Genomic DNA, 25,311 nt, shown 5'->3' with positions numbered 1-25,311 from the left:
TATGATATACAAGTGTATTCCTGATTTTTTTCCACTCTTAATTTCTTGCTTGTCTCTTGATATTAAAATGCACAGGAATGAAAGGTATCTATAGAGAATTTAAGAAACTAGCCATTATTCATTACATGGAAGCAGCCTTTGTACAAAATATTTTCAAAGTGGTTAAAATGATCATGCATAATCGGGGCTCTTCTTGGCTAGTCTTGGCTCTTCTTGACTAGTTAATTTTAAGATTTTTTTTCCCCGATGCACTTGATTTTTCTCAAGGTTATTCTACCTAACTAGGTTTATGTGACCCTCGATTTAATACGTGATCCTTCTCTATTTTTTTTTTATATATATATATATATATATATATATATATAGAGAGAGAGAGAGAGAGAGAGAGAGAGAGCCACATAGAAATAAAAGGTGCCCTCTTATTTTTTTTAAAATATTTTTTATATTAAAATATTAATATAATAATTTGGTGAATAGTTAATAAAGGGAAGTAAAATTATTATTATTGACTTATATCTTAATATTATATATAATATATATGTTCAGCTCATTACCCTAAATTTTTCCCTTTTCTTTTTCTTTCTTCTCCTAACTAACCGAGAGTCTTTTTTTTTTCCTTGGAGTTGTTATTTCCTGCCTCTCTATCACATACAAATTTCTCATCAAGACTTGAAGTATAATTAAGCAATTAACTTCTTTTGATTTTTGCTTTAGGTAAATTTTCTCCATCTTTTCTATTTGTTTCATTGTCTAATTTTAGTTTTATTTTTTTATAATTAGTTATTAAAAATATTAGGGTTTATGATAGTTTAAGGGTTTTGATATGAATATGTTCAAAATAAATATTTGAATCTGCTAATTTAATAAATTAAATGTTTTTTTTATTATAAATGAATAAATTAATATTGTCAAGAGTAGATTGCAAAACAAGATGAGAGATAAGTAGATGAATGACAGTTTGATTGTATATATTGAGAAAGATATGTTCAATAAAATTGATAATGAAATTATTATGAAGCGATTTCAAAATATGAAAATTCAAAGAGAACAATTATAATATAAATTTTTTATTTTTATTTTTTTAAAATTAATTTTACTTGAAATGAATTAATATATATGTTTTAAATTGATTTATAATGCATATCTACATAAATAGTATTTGTTAGTAATTTACCCCCTCATTTAAAAAATTATGGCTACCACTAATAGAGAGCATTGTGATTATCTTTGAATATAGTAAGTTATTTTACAATTATAATATAAAAAATTAACCTAAGGGTGTTGATCACTTAAAACTCCATTCTTTTATACTTTTAAAACATAATCTTCATGATAATATTTCCTTGGCTTAAGAATGATATGGACCTTCAATGCTTGTAAGATGTTACGAGTCAGCTATTTGGTAAGTGATCTAGTGGTAAAAATGTGGGATTAAGGGGTTTGTTCCCCCTGTAATTTTAGGTTTGAACCCTGTGATTGCTAATATGATAACCACTAGAGGCTTATATGGTCATTAATTTCAGGATTTATGGGATAATTCGAACTCTCACGTTAATTAAAAAAAAAGATGTTATGAGTCATATTTGAAATATCTTTATGAACTGTAAATTTAGTTAAATGTTGCTTTCACCTAGCTTAAACATGTGCTAAATGTTACTTTCACCTAGCTTAAACATGTGCTAGATACCGCATCAACTATTTTAAAGTATAATAATCTTAAATCAATTAATTAATTTATTAATGCATCAAAATATTAATCTTTAAGCTAGTATTATTATTAATAAAGACTTTGATGACAACCATTAAATATACAATTTACAGTAGCACCCTAACTCCCCTCTTTGCCTATCATCAAAGCATTGTTAGTTTGATATTCAATTAAAAAAAAGCTTGGTTTGATTTTTAGTAAAGTATTTTCATTTTAATTTTGGTGAAATACACTTTTCAAAAATTATAAATATTTTATTGTTTGTTGATTATTTCAAATCTGGTACTTAATTTTTTTTATTGATATATATTTTATTTTGAATTTTTTTATTAATATATAGAGTGCAAATATTTTTACTAATATATTTGCTGGAAGTATTTTTCTTAATAATTGTGAACAAAAAAACAAGATCTTTTTTTTGTAGAATGAAAACATCATCTTTTCAGATCTAGCAAAAAAAAAAATGCAATAACTTAGTAATCCGTTTGCAATCTTTCTCAATTAACACAAATAAATAAAATTAAACATATAAAATAAATTAAAACTATACTTAAAAAACATTTTATTTTTTATGCTGGGCTGGCAAATCACGAGATTCTAAATTGGGCCGGTCTGCAATCCTTAGTCCAAATCTTCGATAAATGAAAAAGCCCAAACGCTTTCCCCATGTACTTGGGTCTGACGTTAGTTTGTTTCATCCTGAATAGCCGGAACTGTGGGCAGTAATACGGCCACGAACCGAGTGAGTCAGTGACTGAACCCCCACGCATTGCAAAACAAAACCCCTTGAACAACTAGAAAGGAATAAAACCCAAACCCCTCCTCTCCGGCTGCTGATCCTCAAAACTTGAGCAGACGCACAAATACTCTCTCTCTCTCTGCTCGTAAAAATTGATTTTAATTAATAGGAACTAATAAGCTTTTCTTGATTTTGTTTGTTTGTAAATCGATTGAAAAGAGAAAAAAGAAGGAAGCATAGAGGAAGAAAATGGAGGAAGAAGAGGCGGGACCACCGAAGAGAGAACTGTACGCACTGCTCCAAGTGTCACCGGAAGCCACCGATGAAGAAATCAGAAAGGCTTATCGACACTGGGCTCAAGTTTATCATCCTGACAAGTACCAGGACTTTCATGTAATTCGCTTTTCTTTTTCTTCTTCTTGTTTTTTTTAAGAAAAAGTTTTTCTAGTTTTCAAAAGTCTACAACTCGAGTGATTGGCTGAGATTTTTTTCTTAAAGGGGGGGCTTCTTTTGGTTTCCTTTCGTTGTGATTCGTGATTTTGGTTGAAAATGGTTGTATTCAGATGAAGCAAATAGCCACAGTGAACTTTCAACGAATATGTGAAGCTTATGAAATATTATCGGATGAGTATAAAAGGCAAATATATGACATATATGGCATGGAAGGTATAACTTCTGGTCTGGAGCTTGGTCCGAAGCTCAATAAAGTAGAAGAGTTGAAGGAAGAGCTTCAAAGGTTGCGAAAGAAGAAGGAAGAAGAGAAGATGTTTGCGCATTTTCGACCTTCTGGCACTATACTCGCCCATTTGTCTATGCCACAGTTTCTGGACGGTGATGGCATTATGCGAGGGTACAGTCCCCCCACTATTTTTAATTATTAGTTTAACCTTCATCCGATGTCAACTTCTAAAATGGTTTGATGATATCTCTGCATAACCTTACCAGAAACTTTCTAGAAGCATGTCATGTAAATTGTGAGGATCGATTTGAAAAGGTCTAATAACAAATTGTTTTTATTCAACACTGAACTCGAAAGGTTTTTGTGCTCTCTCTTGCCTTCTTACGTGCATGCACACCCAGCAAGCATAGGCAGTATTTTACTTTTGTTATCAAATGACGTTTCATTTTATTATGATTATCACGGTAGTCGGCAGTTATGCACATTACTGTTAAATTGTGTGTTTCTTGAATTTTACTATTTTATTTTGTTTCTCAATAAATGATCGCATTTCAGATGAGTGCTGTATCTTGTGCCTGCTTTCTTTGTTAACTGGTCTCTTGACTTCCTCCTCAGAATGGCTATGGCTAGCGAAGTTCAATCTCAATTATCTAAACGTACTGCGATTGCTATGGGTGGGAATTTGGAAGTTAATGGAAATTCTGGTGGTGGAGCTGCTTCGACTGTGCTCAGGCACCAGCTTTCTCCAGTTTCATCCATAGAATTCATAGCATCAGCTGGTTTACGAGCACTTATTGGTGTGCAAACAACACGGTAGGGAATTTGATTTTGGAACCTACATAACTATCTGGCACATTTATTGGGTTTGCTTTATCTTTTTTTTTTCATCCGATCTTGTAGTAACCTATCTTCACACTCAACGGCTACAATTGCCATAGCAAAGTCTCTGAGGGATGGCTCAATTAATCTTTCCAATACCTGGACCCGCCAACTCTCTGAAACGGCAAATGGAAATGTAAATACTTTTGTTCATTTATATGTGCTTTTCTTTCTGCTTTGTAGCATTAGCATGATTATATAACTGGATGTTTATTTCAAGCATTGAACCAAATCAGTCAGTGGCTCTGATGCATATTATCCCAAGATTTTCAATGCAGCTGATTTTATCTATCAGATAGAGGGTTTAACATAGTCAAAATAAAATAAAATAAAATACATTCTAGTATAATTACGCAGACGCTTTAAAAATATCAATTACCAATTTGATTTAGTGGAATTATGGGTAAGGTCAAAAAGGAAATAAAACAGAAGAGTTACGTTTGAGTATCTTTTGTATTCTTATTGGAAAATCTTTGAGTTGTTGTATGTTCGGCACTTTCTATTTTTCAGATACAGCTTTTATTAGGTCCTGAGTCATCTATAGCAGTTGGATGGCAAAAGAAGGAGGAAAAAATGTCGGCTTCTGGAGAGCTGAAGGTACATCTAATTACTTTTTCAACCAGGCAAGACATTAATGACAAAAAAGTCCACAAAACCTTGGGAAATAGTTTGAAGTAAGAAAAATCAAACCATATCATGACTGCTTCAAGTTATGTAGGGTTTTGCCTACAAGCTCTAAAGTCACATGCTTTGACCATTTTAAAGTGACTAGTTATTGCTTGATACAAATTAGCCAAATGCTTAATCTTTGTTATCTGCACTAAGTTTACCTTTTGGTTACAATCAACTGTGAGAGAATAGGACCTATATTTAATTTGATCTAACTTCGAGTTGCCCATGACCAATTGATTTGCTATGTACTTTTCTTTTGTTCTTTCTCATCCTTTTAAACCTCCATTTTTATCATGTTCAATTTTCTGTTTATCTTTAGCTATTTCATATTCCACACATATCACCTTGCTCTTGCTATTTTTAGAAACTCACACTAAGTTTATGCTCATCTCTTCCCCTTTTCTTGTTTTTATACGATACTTGACTGCAGATTGGCACAAGTTCTTTTGCCGCATCAGCACATTATACTTGTCGCTTTTCTTCAAAGTCTCATGGTCGTATTGCAGGTAGATTTGGAAGGTATATGCTCGAAATATTTATAAATGAGGATTTTTCGGTAGCAATTAATATTATTTGTATTGTGTTTTCCTTGTATTTACTAGTTTTTCATGTTCCCATTTGTACCAGTAGATGTATATAGTGAGTTTTCATTAGTACAAGATAGATCATTAATTGACCAAGTTTGCTTCGCGTATAGGAAATGTTATAATCCTGCTTTAAAATTACTATTGTCCATATCATTTGGATTAAGATGTTGAGTGGGAGCACACATTTGAAAGGGAGAGGAAAATTTCCATTATAGGAGCCATCACTCTCAAGAGGTATTTAACCAAGAAGGAAAAAAGATAGAGAAAGAAATGCTCCTCATTCTGCACTTGACTGCAGCTTATTAGGAACCACTTCTGATGTGCATATTCTTTTATAACTATTTTTAGGAGTTTTTCATGTCACTAATTAGAAACAAACTATTCTGTAGATTAGAAAGTCAAAGCATTTGGGTCATATTAATACTTGCACTGATGGGAAATGACAGCAACTATAAAACTATTGAAAGTTTTCATCATCTGTTGGAAAGTAGGAGTAATGCACAACTTCCATGTGATACAAACAGCCAATCAGGAGAAATTTAGGGCACCAGATAGCTAGAAGTTGACAATAGTTTGTTATGTATTCACTTTTCTCTCATATATTTTATGTAAATACTTCTTCATAAAACATGCATAAAATGAATCAATTATTGTTGCAGCACTATGTTAGAGGTTGAAGTTGGCGGGGGAAGGAAATTGTCTAATTTCAGCACAGTTCGAATGCTATATACAATTGGAATTCAGGTATCAAAAAACAAAAGGACCAAATTCAAGTGCTGTGCTTTTGTGTTATTTTTCTATTCCGTTTGTATGTCCTGATTCTTAGAAAACCAGAATGAACCATAGAATTGGTTTGGTGGACATGTAAACCATTATATCATCCAGTTATCCCATCAAGTACAGGGTCCATTGAGGGAGAATTTGCTGATTGTCACTCTCAACATTCTTTCACAGGGCAGCCCTATCAAAACTTGCATTTGTTACCTTGGCAGCGTGGCTTGTTAATTTTTTTATGCTTCTTGGATTATACTTGGAGAAAATAAAGAAGCCAGAGCTTTTCTGCTAATGGAATCTTTATGTAAATTATGCTATATCAATTAATGACTATAAAGGCACTGGAATAAACAGAGAGTGGATAAGTCATTTGCTCCAATTTCCTGCAATTTTACTTAAAACATGAATGCAATTGATGCAAAAGAAAAAAAAAAGAAGCAAAATTTCTCTATTTTCGTAGATGGGTATTTTTGTAATTTATTGATTTTCTGGAAAAATTGTCCAGTTCTAGGTTATTTTCTATTTAAAATTCTACTAGTTCTAAAGTAATTAGCTTTATAGGTTTTTCCTATTCTAAATAGATTTCTTATATAGGAAAATAAGTCCTTGCTGGACTAGGAGTGCTAGCATCTCTGTATAACAGTTATGCAGTCTTTCAATATTTTAATTACAGTTTATATCAACAATTTGCTTTTGATTATGTGATTCAATCTCCCTTAGGTATGACTGCTAAGAACATTGTGGCTCCTTGGAATCCTAGGTGTGTTTTCTATGTTTTTTTCTATCCTATAGGTGTGACTTCTAGAAATCTCCCACATCCTTCCTCATATTCTGTCCAGGATCCACATTCGTGCAGCTCTAAACAGCCCTAAAACAGCCTCTAAAGTCAGATCCAGGGCAGCCCCCAAAGCTATCCTGCATCAGCAATGAACTATGGTACCTAGTGGTTAAATCCTCCCAGGTTATAATACAAAGAAAAGAAAAAATAGATATGTTCTTTGGTGTACATAATGGGCCAAATGCATTCAATTTATAACCCTAACTTACATGCCAACTGATGCACCACCAACATAAGAAGAACTTTTATTTTCTCTTTCTTTTGGCAGGGCATCTTTTGGAAGTTTGAATTGCACCGTGGAGGACAAAAGTTGATTATTCCTGTAAGAAAATCTTATCCTTTCAGCTATTCATTTTGACAGGTCATGTTTGCTTGACATTGTAATCTACTAGTTTTTGTGTCAAGTGTGATGGATATGATATTGTGTTTTCTGAATGCAAATTTTTCCTACTTATATAATAGTGAAAAAGATATTAAATTAATAAAAAAAATATTAATATTTTACTGCCTTTTAATGTAGGAAAAACAAATCAGTTAAACCTAACACAGTCCTAAAGACATTTTAATATAGGTAAAAAAAATATGTCAATCAAACCTTACATAATCTAATAGATATATTCATTTGTTTTGTAATAAGCATATGGAAAACCACATCTCTTTGAACATTCAATTTCCAGTGAGATAAACAAATTTGATTACATACCTTCAAATTTCAAAATGTCCTTCTAACCAATAGATGGTAGCACGCATATAAAAATCTCTGCTCATATTTCTTAACAAAAGAATTGTTCCTTTTTATATCGTTTTGCACTCCTTTGGCAAGGTTCTAAAAACATCGAATGAATGGAGAAGACCTGTTATAGTAAATGTCACCCTAGCATGCTTCTATTTACTTGCAAGAAAGCAAGTGGAGCTAATTCCTGTTCGCAACTCGGTATTGCTGTGTTTATGCCTTTCTGCTTCTTGTTTTTTATCATCTTGTTGCTGATGGATTGTCTTGTGCAGATGTTGCTTTCCAGGCATTTGAATCCAGTGTTTGCAATTGGAGCATTTGTAATTCCAACGTCTCTTTACTTCCTACTCAAGGTTATTACAAATGCAACTCTTAAGTTTTCTCTTATATGCTAAACAATTAATTATCTTATTCGTGTTTAAGTTTAGTTCTGTGCTTGTAAGCTGGAGTGTTTGTGACTTACAAGAATGTAATCGAAAATAATATTATCATTTTGCTTTATTCTCCATGTTCACAAAACCTATCAGCTTAAAGTATGCAGTATACACTCAATTGAACCCAGGTGGCAGGAGCCAGACACCTAAAGAGAACTTAGGTTAAATCCTGTTTCAGGAAGGGGTCATTGTGCATGGATTTAACACTTTAACCTTTGACATAAATCTATGCTTTCATAAACCAGATGTTTGGGGGTCAGAACACAGCAGGCAATTATACACGTTTTTTAATTATCATGTCATAGTATATCTGGCTAATTTAGTGTTTGTTTAGTACAGCTTTTCCTTATTGGAATTCTCAGCTTTTTGGGGTCTCCATTTTGTTGATTCATGTTTAGCGGTTGTCATTTATTGCTGCTTACTGCTTATATTAATTTCTACTGAAAATTCTAGTTATCACTTTCCATTGTGCTTGGAATGACAACTGAACTTTGGACTTCGTATGGTTCTTGAGATGAAGTGACAACTGAAACTATTGCTTTCCATAAGTTGATGAAATTGTTTGACCATGATGGTCAAAAGAAGTTTTTGACTGCAGAAATGTCACTTGTATATTATCTGCTTAACTATGCACCCTCATAATGGCAGAAATTCGTAGTCAAATCTTATTACCTTCGAAGGGAAAAGCAGAAGACTTCAGAAATTAAAGAGAGATCTTCTGCCCAGGTATGGATTATGTAGGTTGCCTAAGGATGTTATGGTTTATGCTTTCTTTTGGTTTTGGGAACTTTATAATATGCCAATGTCCAATCTTGATTGTTCCATTTTGACTGCTCTGTGAAAATGCCAGATCCTTGATTATTTGGTTTTGATGCACAATTATGTTAGTAGTTCAATGGAGAGGAATTCATTAATTTTTTCAGCCACTTTACTGCAAGCACCTTTAGAGGAGGTTCCTAAAACCTATGATGATATTCAATGGTATTAGAATACTTTATTCTCTTAGTTGTCATTTTCTTTTCAGTAGGCTGTCTTCTCCTCGTTGTGCTGCATAGTCTTTCTAATAGAATTTCTTTCTTTACATGAAAAGAATTATTACTCTTATTTGCACAGTGAATGCTGAGTGTCTGCAAATACAGAGCGTTTTAGCATCTGTTCTAAAATGCAATGTCACTTAGATTCTGGCTGAAGTTGGTACCTTTACGTGCTTCTTTATCCATCTTTCTTTCTCTTTTTTTTATGGTTTTCTACAAGCTTCATTATTAGCCTAATTGATTTTGAAGAATGCTTCTGGATCATTTTATAGGTTCGAGAGGCAAGGATTGCGGCAGAAAAGGCACAACAATTATTACAAACTGTGGCCAATAGGAAAAGAAGTAGGCAGTTAGAAACAAATGGACTTGTAATCACTAAAGCAGTGTATGGAAATAGTAAAGCTTTGAAGAAAGCAGATAAATCAAGAGAAGTAAACAACGAATCAGCTTCAGAAGTCATTGATGTTACAATACCTCTTAATTTCCTCATTAATGATTCTGGCCGACTGCAGGTATATTTCATTTAAACCATGTTTTCTTCAATTATATATTAAAATGCGGTTCCATCTGTGGATGTGATAAATTAACATATATATGTGTATTTATGCAAGTGTGTTTGTGTGCGTGTTAGAGAGAGCTAGTCACATGACCAACAAACTTGATGCTTTAATTCAAACATGAGAGTGTTGTGGCTAAATGTTGAAGTATGTGGTTGGATGCTTGTTTGACTATTTGAGTGTTCATTTGATGTACTTTTTAATCTACCTAGAGGAAGAATATATGTGCATAAAATAATGCTGTAACTGCAGCCTATTTAGTCTGAAATGTTTGCAACTTTCATCTTTGCATCCAGGAGGATCGAGGGATAATGCAGCGAATGCAAATCTGAGGTGTTTTAAGGATCATCCTTGTGTGATGGGACCATGTATTCCATCTGTCATGTTTGATAAATTGCTTGTACTTATATTCGTTATTGCCCAAAGGAATATGCATGCCTTTGTCCTGAACCAGTGTCTATCATCTTCTTGTTTTTTTGTTCTTTTTTGATAACTTGACATCCTGGGTACAGCTCCTTGTACTGGTTATATATCTGATAAATTTGATAGGCCTGCTGTATGTTTTCTGGTTACCTTTGATAATATAATTTATGCCAGTTTATTTCACACTCAGTGTTTACTGCTCACACTTCTAGTCTAGATCCCATACTTTTGGCATTTGTTTTAATTTGGCTTCGAAAATGCTAGTGCAGCTTCATGAGGGTGTAAAGAAGTCGGGAATTATGGGCTTCTGCGATCCTTGTCCAGGAGAACCTAAGCTTTTGCATGTGGAGTACACTTATGGTGGCCAAATATTTGAGGTACTGTAATTCTCTTTTGCTGTTACGTTGAAGGCACGATGATGAACGCTAGTTTTTCAACTTTCCATTTTTTTAATCAGGTGGAGGTTGATGATTATGCAGCATTGTTGATACCCGAGAATCCCAGAGCATGAATGTCTCTCACAGTAGTGTAATTTAGAACCTGTTACTGCTCAAATTTTGCTTCCTTTTACATGCCTTCTGAAGTAACTTAAAAGACGAGCGGTTGACACATACTCGTTACTTCATGTTGTTTAAGTAGCATGTTCAATTAGAGCATTTACGAGAATAATTATTTTGTGGTGCATTTCATTTCTAATAAAAGCCAGTTACACATTTTTTTAAGCACTTATCTTCTTTTATTTATTTATTTATTTTGTTATGGTTTTTAATCCAGCAGTTAATTTCAGGTTTTATAGGCATCGAGTGAAAATACATGCTATATTTTTAAGATAGGAGGTTTCCATAACAAGTTCTCATACTCTCAGATGAATTACAATTACCAGTGATTTTTAAAACATTTACCACACATGCCGTTGCGAGGGTATGAGAACCTATTTTGAGAACTTGTAATATAGTAAAGCACCAATTAGACAGAATGCATATGATACTTGATTCCAGGCGAACCAGCCATCTGCTTGGACGATAATAATATGTTTTTGTTTTGACAAGTCTGCCTTGTGTCAGCCTTGGAAATGTGCTTGCATACTAATTCTAGTGTGGCAATGCTTCGGGTAGCAAGTATAGTTAAAAAATGTATTGTTTTAATTTCTAATTTCATATATTGTGTTAAGCATACCATATGATGGCAAATATCATAAATTTGAAATTTTTTATATATAATATTTTGCAGAATGAAACAATTTTATAAAAGCATTGGTGTTTATATCCATACTTTTATACTTCTAATTATCCCTTTACCCTTTTATATTGTAATTAACTTACATATTTCATACAACTTTAATGCACAAAGAAAACAAAAGGATGCAATTGCTCACGAAAAGGATACAATTGCAAAACAAATTTATTATAGTGATGAATAAAATTTAATATTCATGTCATTAATATGACTGAATTACAATCTGATTAAAAAAGTAAATAAAAATAATATTTGATAATAGTTAACTATAAAAAATAAGCTGTTAATATAATACCAGGAAGAAAAAAAAAGAAAAGCTTATTGGAGACTTACCTCAGTTCATCATGGACACCTTGACATAGTTCAAATCTCATTATAAAAGGCTACATGATGGAGACTTACCTCAGTTCATCATGGACACCTTGACATAGTTCAAATCTCATTATAAAAGGCTACATGATGACGCTAAAAGAAGTCGCACAAATCACTAAAGCAATGACTTGAAAAACATACCGAATAAAATATCAAGAAGCGAGCATTCCATGTTTATATTTAATCAATTAATTCTATTTAATTTAAAAATACTTTTTTAAATAAATTTATTAAAGAATAAAAAATAAAAAAAAACAGAGATAACCTAATTAAATAAAAAAAATGATAAAACAAAGACTTAAAAAGCATATAAAAAATGGAGCTTAATCTTCAATTAAATAAATGTTGAAGGAAGAAATTAAAAAAATATATTGTCTTAAAAAAAGAAAAAAAACTCCAACAAATCCGAACGAATCTTCTAAAGTTGGGTTAATCTCTTGAATTTGCAACCTATGAAATACTAGACACGGACTCAACCAAGAAGTTCAAATCCAAACCAATTAAAGGATGAAATCAGGAAAAAAAATCAATTTAAAAAATTTATTAAAGCAAAGAAAGCAATGATAAAAAAAATAAGGATAAAATCTAACATGGAAAAATTTGAAGATGGATGAAATCACAAAAAAAGTTCATTCTAAAAATTATCTCATACTAGATAAATAACAATTAAAAGAATGAGGACTGCATTTGACAAATGAAAAGATTAAATGAGGATGAAATTGAAAAAAAGATTTCAGTTTTATAAATTATTTCTAATAAAACAATCAATGATAAAAAAAACATGGATTAAATTAAAAGGAAATAAATATTGAAGGATTGATTTGAAAATTAGTAGGACACAAAAATCAAGGAGAAAAACAAAATAAATTTTAAAGTAATTAGGTAACTGCTTTTGAAAGTGAAAAGATAAAAACACCTCTCATTTCCACTTAAAAGGTTTTTTTTATTTATTATAAAGATAAATAGGTTATTTTCCTATACAATTATATATATGAAATTACAAAAAAAAAAAAAAAACCACCTTTATAATAGCCTTATAATTTCTCATTTTTAATGACATTAAAGTCATTCTATGCAAATAAAAAGCAAAGTATACTTTTCATCCTCTATCAATTTTAAAATGTCCAAATGGTTTAAAAAATATAATTTTACCCTAAGTATTACCCCGTGAGGTTTTTTTTTGAAGAGCAAGATAGTAAAAACATAGTTACCATCAAAAGTGCATTTGTCTAGGGGAACATTGTTTTTACCACCCGTTAAGTGTTTTTTTTTTTAATAAATAATATCCATACCATTTCTTGGGTTTTCAGAGAATGTAATGCTTCAGTTCCCTAATATTTCTGATGTAGAAATACCAAGGAAGATATCGCCATGGACTCAAGATAAAACTTTCATGAAAATGTTTTATAGCTTCCAAATGGAGAGAATTTGTGAGCAGCGAGAAATGGCTGCCCCCCCCCATGATGAACACAGACAACTCCGAGGCATCAGGGAACCAATTAGTGTTCGAATATTTTTTTAGAGGAAGCCCACGAAACTGGGGGTTGTCAGTCATGGTTTTTTTTTTCTTCAAGTGTAACTCTGTTATTTTCAATGTTGTAAAGGCTTTATATAAGACATGTTTTCCCTTCATTAATGATAGGAGCATTCTCCCAAGTAGTTATTCTCGAAGGTATGATCAAAGCAGCTACAACGGGGCCTGGCCAACAAAGAAGCCGAAGTCTTCTAACTTGCAACAGTATGTACCAATGGCAGCAGAAGGGGGTGAATTCGGGCAACCTGTGAACATGATCATTGGAGTATGCTGATGGTGATTTTCTTGAGGTCCAATGAGTACTGGAGTCTAGTGGAGAGTGGAAGCACGCAGTATCCTAAAGGAACTGTCCTAACTGAGGCACAACTCAAAGCACTAGACACACAAGCTGAAAGACTTGAAGACCAGAATTACCTGTTTCAAGCCATATATCGATCCGTACTAGAGACTATCTTGAAGGGCATAGCAAAAGACATTCGGGATTCAATGAAGAAGAAATATCAAGGCACAGCTAGGGTCAAGCGTGCACAAATACAGGCTCTTCGTAAGGAGTTCAAGATGCTTCACATGAAAGGAGGGAAAATCTGTCAATGACTATTTTGCAATAACACTGGCAGCAGCCAATAAGATGCGAATCCATGGAGATAATAGGGGATATGTGATGATAATTGGGAAGATTCTGAGGTCGATGGCATCTGAGTATGATTATGTGGTCTGCTCCATTGAGGAATCTAATGGGATTGATGGTCTTTAGATTGATGAATTGCAAAGCAGCCTGCTTGTGCATGAGCAAAGAATTATTGGCCGTGTAATGAAGGAACATGCTTTGAAAGTCAGCCTGGACCACCACTCACCTGGGAGAGGAAGCGGCCGAGGAAGGTGTATAGAACGTGCAAGAGGAAGAGGGCGACAAGGGTTCGGAGCTACAATTATCATGAGTTGGGGCATTTTCAATATCAATGCCCTCAAGAGGAAACGAAGGCAAACTTCACCGAGGCTAAAGAAGAAGTGTTGTTGATAGCTTCTGTGGATGCAAAAGAAGACTAGTCCAACAACTTAAGGTATCTTGATTCAGGTTGTAGCAACCATATGAGCGGAGACAAGGAGTGATTTCCAAATTTCGATTGAACATTCAGAGAAAGAGTAAAAGTGGAGAGCAATTCCGGTCTGTGTCATCGGAAAAGGAGACATCAAAATTGAAGTGAATGGAGCTGTGCAGTGCATCTCTGGATTGTTCTATGTACTATAATTGAAGAGCAATCTCATTAGCTTGGTCACCTACAAGATAAAAAACAGCCAAGTACAAACCTGGTGTCGCTTCACTCCCTTCTTTTTTTATAGTTTAAGACGAGTGCATACATATCCTTCTTTTTTTTAAGTTTAATGCACATCGTATACCTAGCAGGATCATTTCGACTTTTACACCCACACACATCTTGAGCTCCACCGCACTCAATTCGAAACTGAAGTTTAAGGAACCTATATAAGTGGAGCAAATAAAATGTAAATATACTACGTCATAAAAAAAAGGTGAGTTGCAAGACTTGGAACCTGAAACCTCTTCTTTTCTTTTTTTAATTTCAAGGAAAAATCACAGCTAGACTTCTCATCAACTAAATTGTTCATCACATATTGGATTCCTAGGAGCAAACAATTTTTATTACCAAACATGTTTTACAGCGAGTTCACCACTTGATGGATCAAAGGATGCTTCTATTAGTGTAGAACAACAGTTACCCGTGCTCGATCCACGACCTCCAACTGCCACAGGCTGTGACAGAAGCTTCACTCCTTGCTTCCAATATCTCTCATCTAATGCGTGTATAGCACAGATGAGTTAATGCTAGACAAAAAGGCTTTCAATTACTCTGACAACTAACAAATATTACTTTTAACTCTTCAGAAAGGTAGCAATGCAAAAACAAAAAATTACAGAACACAGAAGATTGTCAAACAAATACAACTTCAAGCAGGCATGCTAGGTAGGAAAGCTTTGATTGAACCAACTACTGTGAAGAATAAAATTATACCTGGCCCTGTAGTTAGCACAACAGAATTCTTCGCATCCATCACCCAATCAATCCAAAGCACAAATCCATGGCACATCCCTTGCTCAGTAAATTCAACCTGCGGAGAGCACTCTTTTTCAGGATAAAATAGTAGAATACTAAATTCCACAGATAAAATATAGCCATAGGAATTGCCATACAATGTTCAGCTCAAAAAATCTTACTAATAAATAATTACCACTGTTACATCATAGACATAGTATTTACTAGTAATTTGGCTGTATTGCTTAGTAAATATTTCCGGTGAATGAAAATTGTAAGATGACAATCACTTCTAGTTCACAAATTATATAGACAATTGTGTATCTAATGCACATAACATGAGCTCAAATTAACTAACAAAATTCAAAGACTGTTCTAGTAACATGTAATGGGAAAAAAAATAAACATGCAAAGATAAACCTCGGCAGGCTACATTAGTTTACAACATTACTGTTCACATCATTTCATGCCAGTGATCTGAGGATACCTCAACATGCAATTAACCCATTCTCATCTATTGCACAACTAGATTGGATTAAAAATCTTAGCTCACAATTTCATGTGTGTGGAAAAAATTTAACCAAAGGAGAAGATGCACATTCACATAAAACCACAATGAGATTAGAGAACAGAAACCAGCTCCTAGAATAGGGAATAACGTCTAGGAACTTGGATCCAAGGAAATGGACAACCAAATCCCAACAATAATGTCCCTGATGATCGCTGTTGCAGAACAATGACAATGCGAAGTGCAGATTTATTACCTGGGCTTTTCCATAGCATGGACCAATAGATTTTGAGAAATCAAATTCCATGATAGTAAATGTCTCACTAAGTTCCTAAGAAATTCCAATAGAATCATATCAATACAATGATGCTAACATATTCTGGAAAAGAATACAATACAATGTTCTTGTAGGCATAAATTTATGTATATCAGTTACCTTAGTCTCCCCACACTGCCATATAAAGAAAGGCAGAAGTGGACCCTCTAGTGGTGCGGGTAAGTCACCACAGGCTCCTAAGGTGTTATTTACAATTGAATGGTCAAAGTCTTCTATCTTGCTTAAGCAGCGATGACTTTTCCAAAGATCCTGTACAGAAGGTATCCGATACCAGTTCCATCACTAGCCAAATACCAGGTTCAAACAACTAAAAATAACAAGACTGTTTTTCTCTTACTGGAAGGGACATCGCACAAGCCTTCAGCATTGCTTTACAGGGCATTACTAACACATCTTCAGCAAGGACAGAGTCAAGCATAGTCCGTTCCTTCCTAAATTCCAAATCCATGACAAGAAAAAGGGCATCATATAAATTACTTGAATAGATGATGTGCGTTGATACTATAACATATTTGTTCCACTGATGCAATGCTGCATATTAGAGTATACCAAAACCGAAAGTTTTGCCATGGAAGCATCCCATCATTTCCATAATAGTATGGTTCTCCAATCAATAGATCAACCTGCAAACAGAACACATAAAACTCAAATTGTTAAAGTCCATTTTGCAGTTGATCAAAAGCAAATCTAAGTAAAATACTCTAGCTTAGTTGTCGAGTAAGAGCTTGCACAGCTACAGGACTTAAAAAGAAAAGACAAGCACAACAACAATATTCATACAGAACTTCAAAAATTACAAACTGAGAAAGTAAAAGCAATATGTGAAATGTCAATTAGTAACAAAACTAAGATACCTTCTTCTGCTTAGTATCATTCAGAGTCAAGTATTTCTTCTTTTGAAAAACTTCTATACGATCTGCTGTGATGCCATTAGCATCAGCAACTGCCTTCAAATACTGCACACCTCTCTCTCGCAACCCAGGAAACAGAGCTATCACATTTGAAGTTTTTGAGAGATGTGCTACAAGAAGTGATAAGAAAACACTATCATCCGCAACAACACATAGTGGGTGAACTCTTGCCTGCAACTGCAAAATGCAACTTGCATTTTAAAAATGAAAGGCACTGAAAATGACTCCAGAGAGAGAGAGCCAGAGAGCTCGTACCAAATTGTTCAAAGCTGTTAACATCCAAGACCTCCATTTCCTGTCTCCATAGATTGCAATTCTTTCAGGAGACAATGTGAGGTGAGAATCTCCAGCAATGGAATCACATCCCCTAATCTCAGTGGCTTGGGTTGCAAGATTATATGAGACACTTGTATCAGAATGAACAGCATGTAAATGAACCTCTTCACCCTTGGATATGGGTATACCTTCCCCTGGAATGAACCACACACACTGTTTCCAGTGGTCACACCAATTTCCAGTATCTAGTGAAGCATTAAATCAACTTCATTAGAGGAATCAGAACAAATCGTGATGTTCCAGCACAAATCTAAAAAAATTGGTACAAGTTTCAAAATGTTTCTTGTCAATTCCTTGAAATTCTTAGGTATAGATGGATATCTAATCTTCTCAAGAGCATATCTGAATAGGAACAACAATGAACAGCTCACTTAAATTACCTTCTCATAACATAACTTTTTTCATGAGTTAGGTTACAAAACAATTCGCAAAGGAGATAATATTTATTCAGACTATTGCTCCTATCTGCTGCAATTTAGAATTCTTGACATTGATCTTGTCTGTTACAATTTAGAAGTCTCGGACACTGATTGATATCAAAAGTCCCACTTTTCCATACCTCAGGAACAGTCCATAGGAATTTTATTTTTTTTCATTATAGATACCTTCTATAGCTCATTCTTAGCTATTTCACTTAATTGAAGATGCCACAAGATTGCAAACTTTCACTATTGATATAAAAGTACTACCTAGTCAGCAAATCATGATTGACTGCTGTTCTATTTGCATAAACACCCATAAAACATTGTCAGTCATCTAAACCCTTTCTTCATTGAATCGCTCAACTTCCTTCCAAGGATGCAGTATGTGCATGGTTATAGCACTTTAGAGCGGAATAAAAGGTGCCCAAGAAGAGAAAGGCATCTGGAACTTACGTGTGGCTATTGGTGAAGTTATCCATCTAGGAGCAGTGGAATAAAAGATTGTCCCTTCAGAATCAAGCTGAAGAATCCACCTGAACAAACATAAATACAAATTTCATAGCTATCCGAAACATGTGACATAAACAACAGAGATAGACTTACCATGATACTACAGCATGAATTCTACCATCATTAGTTGCCTTGATGAGCAATTTAGAGTCCCCTTGGCTGTCTGGCCGTTTCCAAAAGTCAAACTCAAAAATTTTGAAGGGTTCTGACAGCTGAATGAATCCTAAATTGAGCGACAATTAATGCAATTTTCCTCTTGAAGAAGTCAGAAGGATAGTGACCAATGTCATTACCAGATTTATCTCTTTTGATATTGCATCACAGTGCATGGGATGTTGTTTTGCTTTGACACGTAAAATTGTGTCCAGGCCAGCTGGAACAAGACGAATGCCGTCTGAGGCTTCTTCCTCATTATTAGATAGATCATGCAGCTTCCACAGGAACGTGCTTTCAACCAACTTGAAAAGGAAAAACAATACACTAGCGTGAGCTTTGAAATCATAATGAGGATCAATTTACAACCACAAGATGAATAAATTGAAAAATAAACTAGTCAAGTTCATTGAATAAAAAGCCAATTGAAAAGCAGGGAAATTTTTTTTTGAGGCGTGACAAGAAAACAACTCAAGGAATAAACATGAGTCAAATAATACAAAACAGTTTGGTACAGCAACTATCAGCAAAAGAAAATCACTTTATAGCCTAATTTTGATCTAGCCTGGGCCATTCAGCTAAACTTACTAGGGTAAAAAGCAAAATATCAAACAATTTTCCAGGCTTCAGTGGAGGGAACATTATATCAATTTAACTAGAAATCCTTCCTCTATATTAATGGCTATATTTATCCTTCTCTAACGGATATGTAAATGGCCAGATTTCAAGTTTCCAGTAGATCCACTGTATAATGAATAAGTCAGCCGCACAAGAATTTACTCCCACCCATGCACAGAAAAGTTAAAGCAAATTATTCCAGACTTTAGTGAAGCCTAAAGAAACGTATTCACATTCTGATTATGTGACTAATTTCTGTTGAGTTTTCAAAGATGCCAATGGATACTAATTTCTGAAGGATAACTTTTGTTTGCTCTAATCGTTGGACAAGAAAGATTTGAAAGGTTTCTGGTCACTTAACACCACATATAACAAATTTAGTGTCAATTATTATTACTCAGAACCCTTAGCAGGAGCATTGAGTTTTATACTGCCCCCCATTGTATGAGGAAAAGGCCATAGCCACATAGGCAAAAGATGAGAATATGAACATTAGATGCTAAAAAGCAACAATTGACATGTAATGTAACATCTTCAAAGAGAAAACAAAGTGTCAAGAATACGTCCAGAATAAAAGAAAAAGAAACCGAACAGTCGATGGTCTATGCAAACACCTGGCCATAAGTCGTAGCTCGATACGGCACAGTCAGTGGATTGTCCACCAGCAGCATGTCATGTGCATGCTGTAGAGTCGGTATCAACCCTTCACCCAATAACTCTGAGTCTAGTATCTCACTAACCTGTAATCAAATCAGAAACAAACTTCATAAGTAAGCAATTCCATAAGCTTAAACTACCAACAACTCACCAAGCCCAAACTATGACTTTAGAACCCCACTTTTGAAATGACAAATAACTTAGCAGTCACCTAACCACAAAACAATCAACTATTCGATAGCATTGGTGTTATGTTAGGCAACTTTACGAAGTAAACAAGCGTTATAACACCCGAGAAGAAACGAATGTGTACGGAGAATACGAATTACTATACTTACAAGAACATCTGCTCGTGAAGGAATATCGACACCAACTTGGAGTTCATCGGAGCGTTTGTTAAAAATCTTAACATTCTTTCCCATGCCATTTAAATTCAATACTTTTCTCATTAATTTCACCATAGGAAGGTATGACTCACACGCTGTTACCATCCCCTTCTTGCTATCATCGCATGTCCCCATTGCTCTTGCTGCCATCATTGACAGCAGCCCTGTCCCAGCCCTGCCGCCATAAACATTGTATATTAGTAGTAGTAGTAGTAATTGTAAATGTAATTTAAAATATTTGATGTACCCGATGTCTAAGACGTGGCAAGGTTTGGTTATGGTCTTGTCAATGGCTTCACGGAATGCTCTGTTTCTAGTATCGTCATTGAGCATGTCCAAATACGAGGTCGTGGCTAGAAGTGCATGGCTGGAACTCTTAAAAGTTTCTTCTTCTTCTTTGTTTCCGTCTTCGATGATGACCCATTCAGAGTTACCAGTGAGCGGGTCGAGTTTGAGCTGGAAGACGCGCTGAGTCGAGTCGGAGCTCATGGGTCGGGTTTGTGTTGGAGTTGGAGTGGAAGTGAAGCGGGTGAGTAGTGAGTGAGGAGTGAGAGTCAAGCGAAGTAGAGGGAGAGAGGGGATTGTTAGGGTTTTGGAAAGCAGAGGAATCATAAGGAAAAGGCTACTGGATTGAGTGGTGGCATGGAATGGCATAAGTTGCTTACGGCGTGGCAGAGAGCATCTCCAAGTTAAAATGATATTTTAAAGAGTTAATTGATAAAATAATATTTTAAATAATATAAATATAGCTTTGTTTATCATATGTACTCTAATGTAAAAAAAGTCATTTGAAAAACTAATTATATTGGGCTATGAAAACAAGTGTTTTATTTATTTTTAGTAAGTTTGATATTTTTTCCTTTTCATGTAGTTATATTGATTTTGGTTTTTTTAAAAGATAGGTAAGAATAACATTTGTAAGAGCATTTTCTATAAAAAAAATATTATATTAAAAAGTCAAATTGATAAAATAGCTTTTTGAATAATGTAAATATAACTTATTTGTTTATGTGCATTCCAATGGTAAAAAGCTAATTATATAACTAATTTAGATATTTTTATATAATATAATTATGATGTTATTAATTATATAATTAATATGAGTAATTTATAAAAGTAAATATAAAATTAATGAAGTAATATGAAAGTTAAAAGATATAATTTTAAATTAAATTTAAAATTTATTTATATAAATATTTTTAATTTTTAGTTTTATATGTTACTGTTACAATTTTAATTTTTTAAAAGTAAATTCAAATTCAAACTTTGAAAAAAACCACTAACATTTTAAATTTTGATTTTCAATTTTTTTTTAAAAAATCAAACTTTGAAAAAATGACCGCCAACATTTTAAATTTTAAAAAAATAACCGCCAACATTCTAAGATTTTAAAATTTGAAAAAATAATCAATCTATAAATATTCTCATATACCTAAACATTTTTTCTCATCATTTTCTTCTCTCCAATCTTTATTATATTTCATTAAAATTCACCATGAATCATTTTAATTTTAATTTTTATGATGCTTTTGATTTTGATGATGACATTCCTATGTTCGCTTTTCAAGTTGCTACCGTCGTGGTTGCTGAAGAAGAATCGAATAATCAAGGGCGGAGAACAGAGTATCGTGGCTCTATTCTTAGTCACAATATTGTCAATCGTAATAGAAAGGAAGGTGAGTTAAGGCTATATAATGATTATTTTGTTGAAAATCCTAAATTCACCGAAAGTCAATTTCGAAGAAGATTTAGGATGAGTCGTCGTTCTTTTTTTTGGATCACAAATGCAGTGGAAGCTCACAATCTATATTCCAACTAAAGGACAGATGCTCTCGGTGTTCCTAGTTTATCTTGCCTTCAAAAGACAACTACAACTCACATGAGACTTGCATATAGTATTCATGCAGATCTTACTAATGAATATCTTCAAATTGGGGAAACCACTGCAATAAAAAGTCTTAAAGCTTTCGTTAAAGCAATTGTAGAAGTTTTTGGTGATTGGTATCTAAGGGCACAAAATGAGGCTGATATTTGTCGATTATTATTAATTGGAGAGCAGCGTAGATTTCCAAGGATGTTAGGGAGCATTGACTGTATGCATTGGAAATGAAAGAAATGCTCAATTGCACGACATGAGATGTATATTGATCATTGTCGTGAACCAACTATAATTTTAGAAGCGGTGGCTTCACAGGATCTTTGGATATGACATATCTTTTTTGAAATGTCTGGATCACTAAATGATATTAATGTTCTTGATTAGTCACCTATCTTCGCTGCACTTATTAAAGGTCGTACTAGTCGTGTCAATTATATAATTAATGAGCATGAATATACAACGGGATACTATTTATCAGATGAGATTTATCCTAATTGGACCTTTGTTAAGACAATCCCAAGACCATTAGAAGCAAAGAGAAAATATTTTGCAAGTAAGCAAGAGTCTGCAATAAAGGATGTGGAGCGGGTATTTGGGATGCTCTTATCTCGTTTTGCAATTATACGTGAACCTGTTCGATACTGGGATGAAGAAACACTTGCAAATATTATGAAAGCTTGCATAATATGATTATTGAGGATGAAGGAGCAATGAACCTTGGATTTGACCATGAACGTGAAGTCAATTCCTTTATATCAGTGTCATGTGATGAAATACCAGAACTACATGATTTTCTTCAAACTCATAATCGAATCAGGGATAAAGCAACTAGCTCTCAACTACAAGAAGATTTGATTGAACATTTGTGGGAACAATATGACAATGAGTAGAATCATCAGATTTGAACTTCTTATGTTATCATAATTTTCAAGTTTTTTTATGTTTTCTTTTTCATTATGGTTGTTATCTTTTAAGTTAATTAATCCTGCTTATTGTTGTTAAGTGTTAGAAGAATTTCAAAAAAGTATTATGAATTAATATCAATTTTATAACAATATATTTAAAATAACCAAGAATTTTCTTCATATTTAATTAAAAATACATTACATTAAATAATAAATCAATCAAGTTAATTAAAAATTAAAACCTCTCTTTTTCATAATTTCTAACTTTCTATTTTGAAAATACGCTGTAGAAATTGGATCCAAATTAGAAATATCAATTTTTATAATTTGTTTTTTTTTCTCAATCCTGTCCAATTCTTATTTCTCTTGACTTTGTTGAATCATCATAATTTGTTGCTCAAACATAATTTTCCTGTCTTGTTTTTTCTGATCCTTAATTTCAACTAGAGTATCCCTGAATTGTTATAAGAGATTTGTTATAGTTACCTCCCTAACTTTATCTTTTCCATGTCTACGTTTAAGTCGTTCCTTTGTAGCCTTCTGACCAATTGGTCTATCTTGATAAATTAATGGTTCTCCTAAACTAACAAAATCAGGGGTAGATGGAGCTGATGAAGTCGGATTTGCATTGACATGACTTTTTTGTTTCTTGTTTGACCTTTGATGTTGACTTGCACGCTCAAATTGTCATTTGGGTTCTTTTCTTAAAATAACCCAACAATGTTCTAGTTGGAATCGTTTGCTAACACAAGAAGCATACATTTGTCGAGCATCATTAATCTGGTAAAAAAAATAGAGAAATTCAATAATGTTAAAATATATGTTAAACAATTTAACATTGAAATGAATATTAAAATTACCCTTGATTCTTCAGTCATTTCACTTTGCTGACGATTTTCAATTTGAGTAACAAATCCAACAAATTTACTAACTTCTCTATTTATTTCTTGCCATCTACTTGAGATGCTTATTTGGGAACGATTATTTAAGTTTCCTCCATTCTCTACAAAGTAAGCATGTACTCGAGCCCAGAATTCTTTTGTTTGTTGTTCAACTCTTGTAATTGGATCCTTGCTTGTATTTAACCATGTAGAGACAAGTAAACAATCTTCCTCTGGTGAGAAGTTTTTACTTCTTTGTGATTTTTTTATTGTATGGACATTTAAATTTGAGTATGTTAAGTCATCAATTAATTGATTAGAATCACTTGGTTGAGAGGGAATATCTTATGAGTCGCTCATAAGAAAGTTGGTAAAAGAGCCTGAAAAATTTGAATCCATCTACATTTTTTTTAAAAAAACCTCAAGTTAAAACCTTATAAAATGGTGTAAATGAAGCTCACATTCAATGTCTAGCAATTTTGTAGTTTCCATACATGTGAATTAATAATAAAAATTGTCTCATACTTGTTCTAACATTAATCTAATCATAGAACCATTACAATTTGACCATTTTTGGAAACTAAAAGAGGATTAATATACTGGTTTAGCTGCATTTTCAACAAGACAAAATATAATTAACTTCAAATTAAAACAGGTAATAAAAAAAATTTAAGATATGTCACTCCATGTTTTTATCAATATCAGCTACCATCATTACTTCCTTTCAATTTTATCAAAGACAACAACATAAATAAAAATTATTTTTCTTAACTCATATCAAAAACATAAAATAACAAATAAATAAAAATAATCACAAATAGCAAATTAACAACCAAAGGTCTCAAGAATCAAGAGATGCAAAAGAACAAATAGAAAAAGTCTTTAAACAAGCGTATCTTTTGATTTCAGCTAACTAACACAATCGGTGTTATTAATTAACTGGAGGACAAATGATTCTTGTTTTCTAAATTAAAGAGAAGGGTGAGGCATAATGCAAGGTTTTGAAATTTACAGGCAAGTTTTCTTCCTTCTTGCATGTAAGTTTTCTTGGCCAATGGATATAAAATAAACGTTGGCCAACAGATATAAAACAAATGAAAAAAGCGTTGGCCAACAGAGAAAGCGTACTTTCATTTACTTTTGCCTTTTTTACAGAGAAATATAGAAATGCCACTTCTTGTCTTGAACAACTATTTTAGCTATTCATTTGGCTAACCGGTTGGAATGCTTAAAAGCAAACATGAAAGCTAAAAGTATATTTTTTTTTTATTTTGCCTATTCTTTTAGCTGCCCCGTTGGAGATGCTTTGAAAGAGAAAATGCATTTTAGCATTTTGTTTAGCACTTTCTTTAGAACATCTTCAATGAGAAATGTTATTTTAAAGAGGTAAATTGATAAAATAGCATTTTGAATAATATAAATATAGTTTTTTTTTATCATGTATACTGCAATGGAGAAAAGCCAATTCTATTATAGTGGAATAAATAAGTGTTTTATTTTTTCTTAATGATTTTGATGTTATTTCTTTTTTCATGTGGCTTCATTTAATTGACTTATT

General features: G+C 33.2%; 2 protein-coding genes across 5 annotated transcripts; one reads left to right on the top strand and one right to left on the bottom strand.

The window, feature by feature from the left end:
• The first annotated feature begins 2,402 nt into the window (after positions 1-2,402).
• LOC133700565 (chaperone protein dnaJ 13-like) lies at positions 2,403-10,779 on the top strand. 4 transcript variants are annotated; one of them, XR_009843434.1, is made up of 14 exons: positions 2,403-2,840; positions 3,011-3,297; positions 3,742-3,939; positions 4,027-4,141; positions 4,516-4,602; positions 5,108-5,196; positions 5,924-6,008; positions 7,145-7,198; positions 7,882-7,962; positions 8,692-8,769; positions 9,350-9,589; positions 9,931-10,002; positions 10,322-10,434; positions 10,515-10,627. XR_009843434.1 is itself a non-coding variant. In XM_062124133.1 (13 exons), the coding sequence occupies exons 1-13, from the start codon at positions 2,697-2,699 to the stop codon at positions 10,566-10,568; spliced, it is 1,620 nt and encodes a 539-aa protein (XP_061980117.1). In that variant the 5' UTR covers positions 2,405-2,696; the 3' UTR covers positions 10,569-10,779. The 4 variants fall into 4 exon arrangements, 2 of the variants coding, with proteins under 2 accessions (XP_061980117.1, XP_061980118.1); XR_009843435.1 differs by lacking the exon at positions 9,931-10,002 and having other exon boundaries at positions 10,515-10,779; XM_062124133.1 differs by lacking the exon at positions 9,931-10,002 and having other exon boundaries at positions 2,405-2,840; positions 10,327-10,434; positions 10,515-10,779.
• A 3,964-nt stretch (positions 10,780-14,743) lies between these two features.
• LOC133700705 (protein arginine N-methyltransferase 1.6) lies at positions 14,744-20,775 on the bottom strand. The gene is made up of 14 exons (XM_062124333.1): positions 20,336-20,775; positions 20,041-20,263; positions 19,660-19,785; positions 18,568-18,732; positions 18,368-18,486; positions 18,218-18,297; positions 17,262-17,527; positions 16,950-17,183; positions 16,645-16,718; positions 16,433-16,526; positions 16,195-16,344; positions 16,015-16,089; positions 15,230-15,326; positions 14,744-15,011 (listed from the first exon to the last, which is right to left on the bottom strand). Exons 1-14 carry the CDS (start codon positions 20,740-20,742, stop codon positions 14,860-14,862), a joined length of 2,262 nt encoding a protein of 753 aa, XP_061980317.1. The 5' UTR covers positions 20,743-20,775; the 3' UTR covers positions 14,744-14,859.
• Positions 20,776-25,311: the final 4,536 nt, after the last annotated feature.

The sequence above is a fragment of the Populus nigra genome, chromosome 8 (genome assembly GCF_951802175.1).
Source record: "Populus nigra chromosome 8, ddPopNigr1.1, whole genome shotgun sequence".
Classification (NCBI taxonomy): domain Eukaryota; kingdom Viridiplantae; phylum Streptophyta; class Magnoliopsida; order Malpighiales; family Salicaceae; genus Populus; species Populus nigra.
The sequence above is the reverse complement of the archived record's forward strand: the minus strand, read 5'-3'. Positions and strand labels throughout refer to the sequence as shown.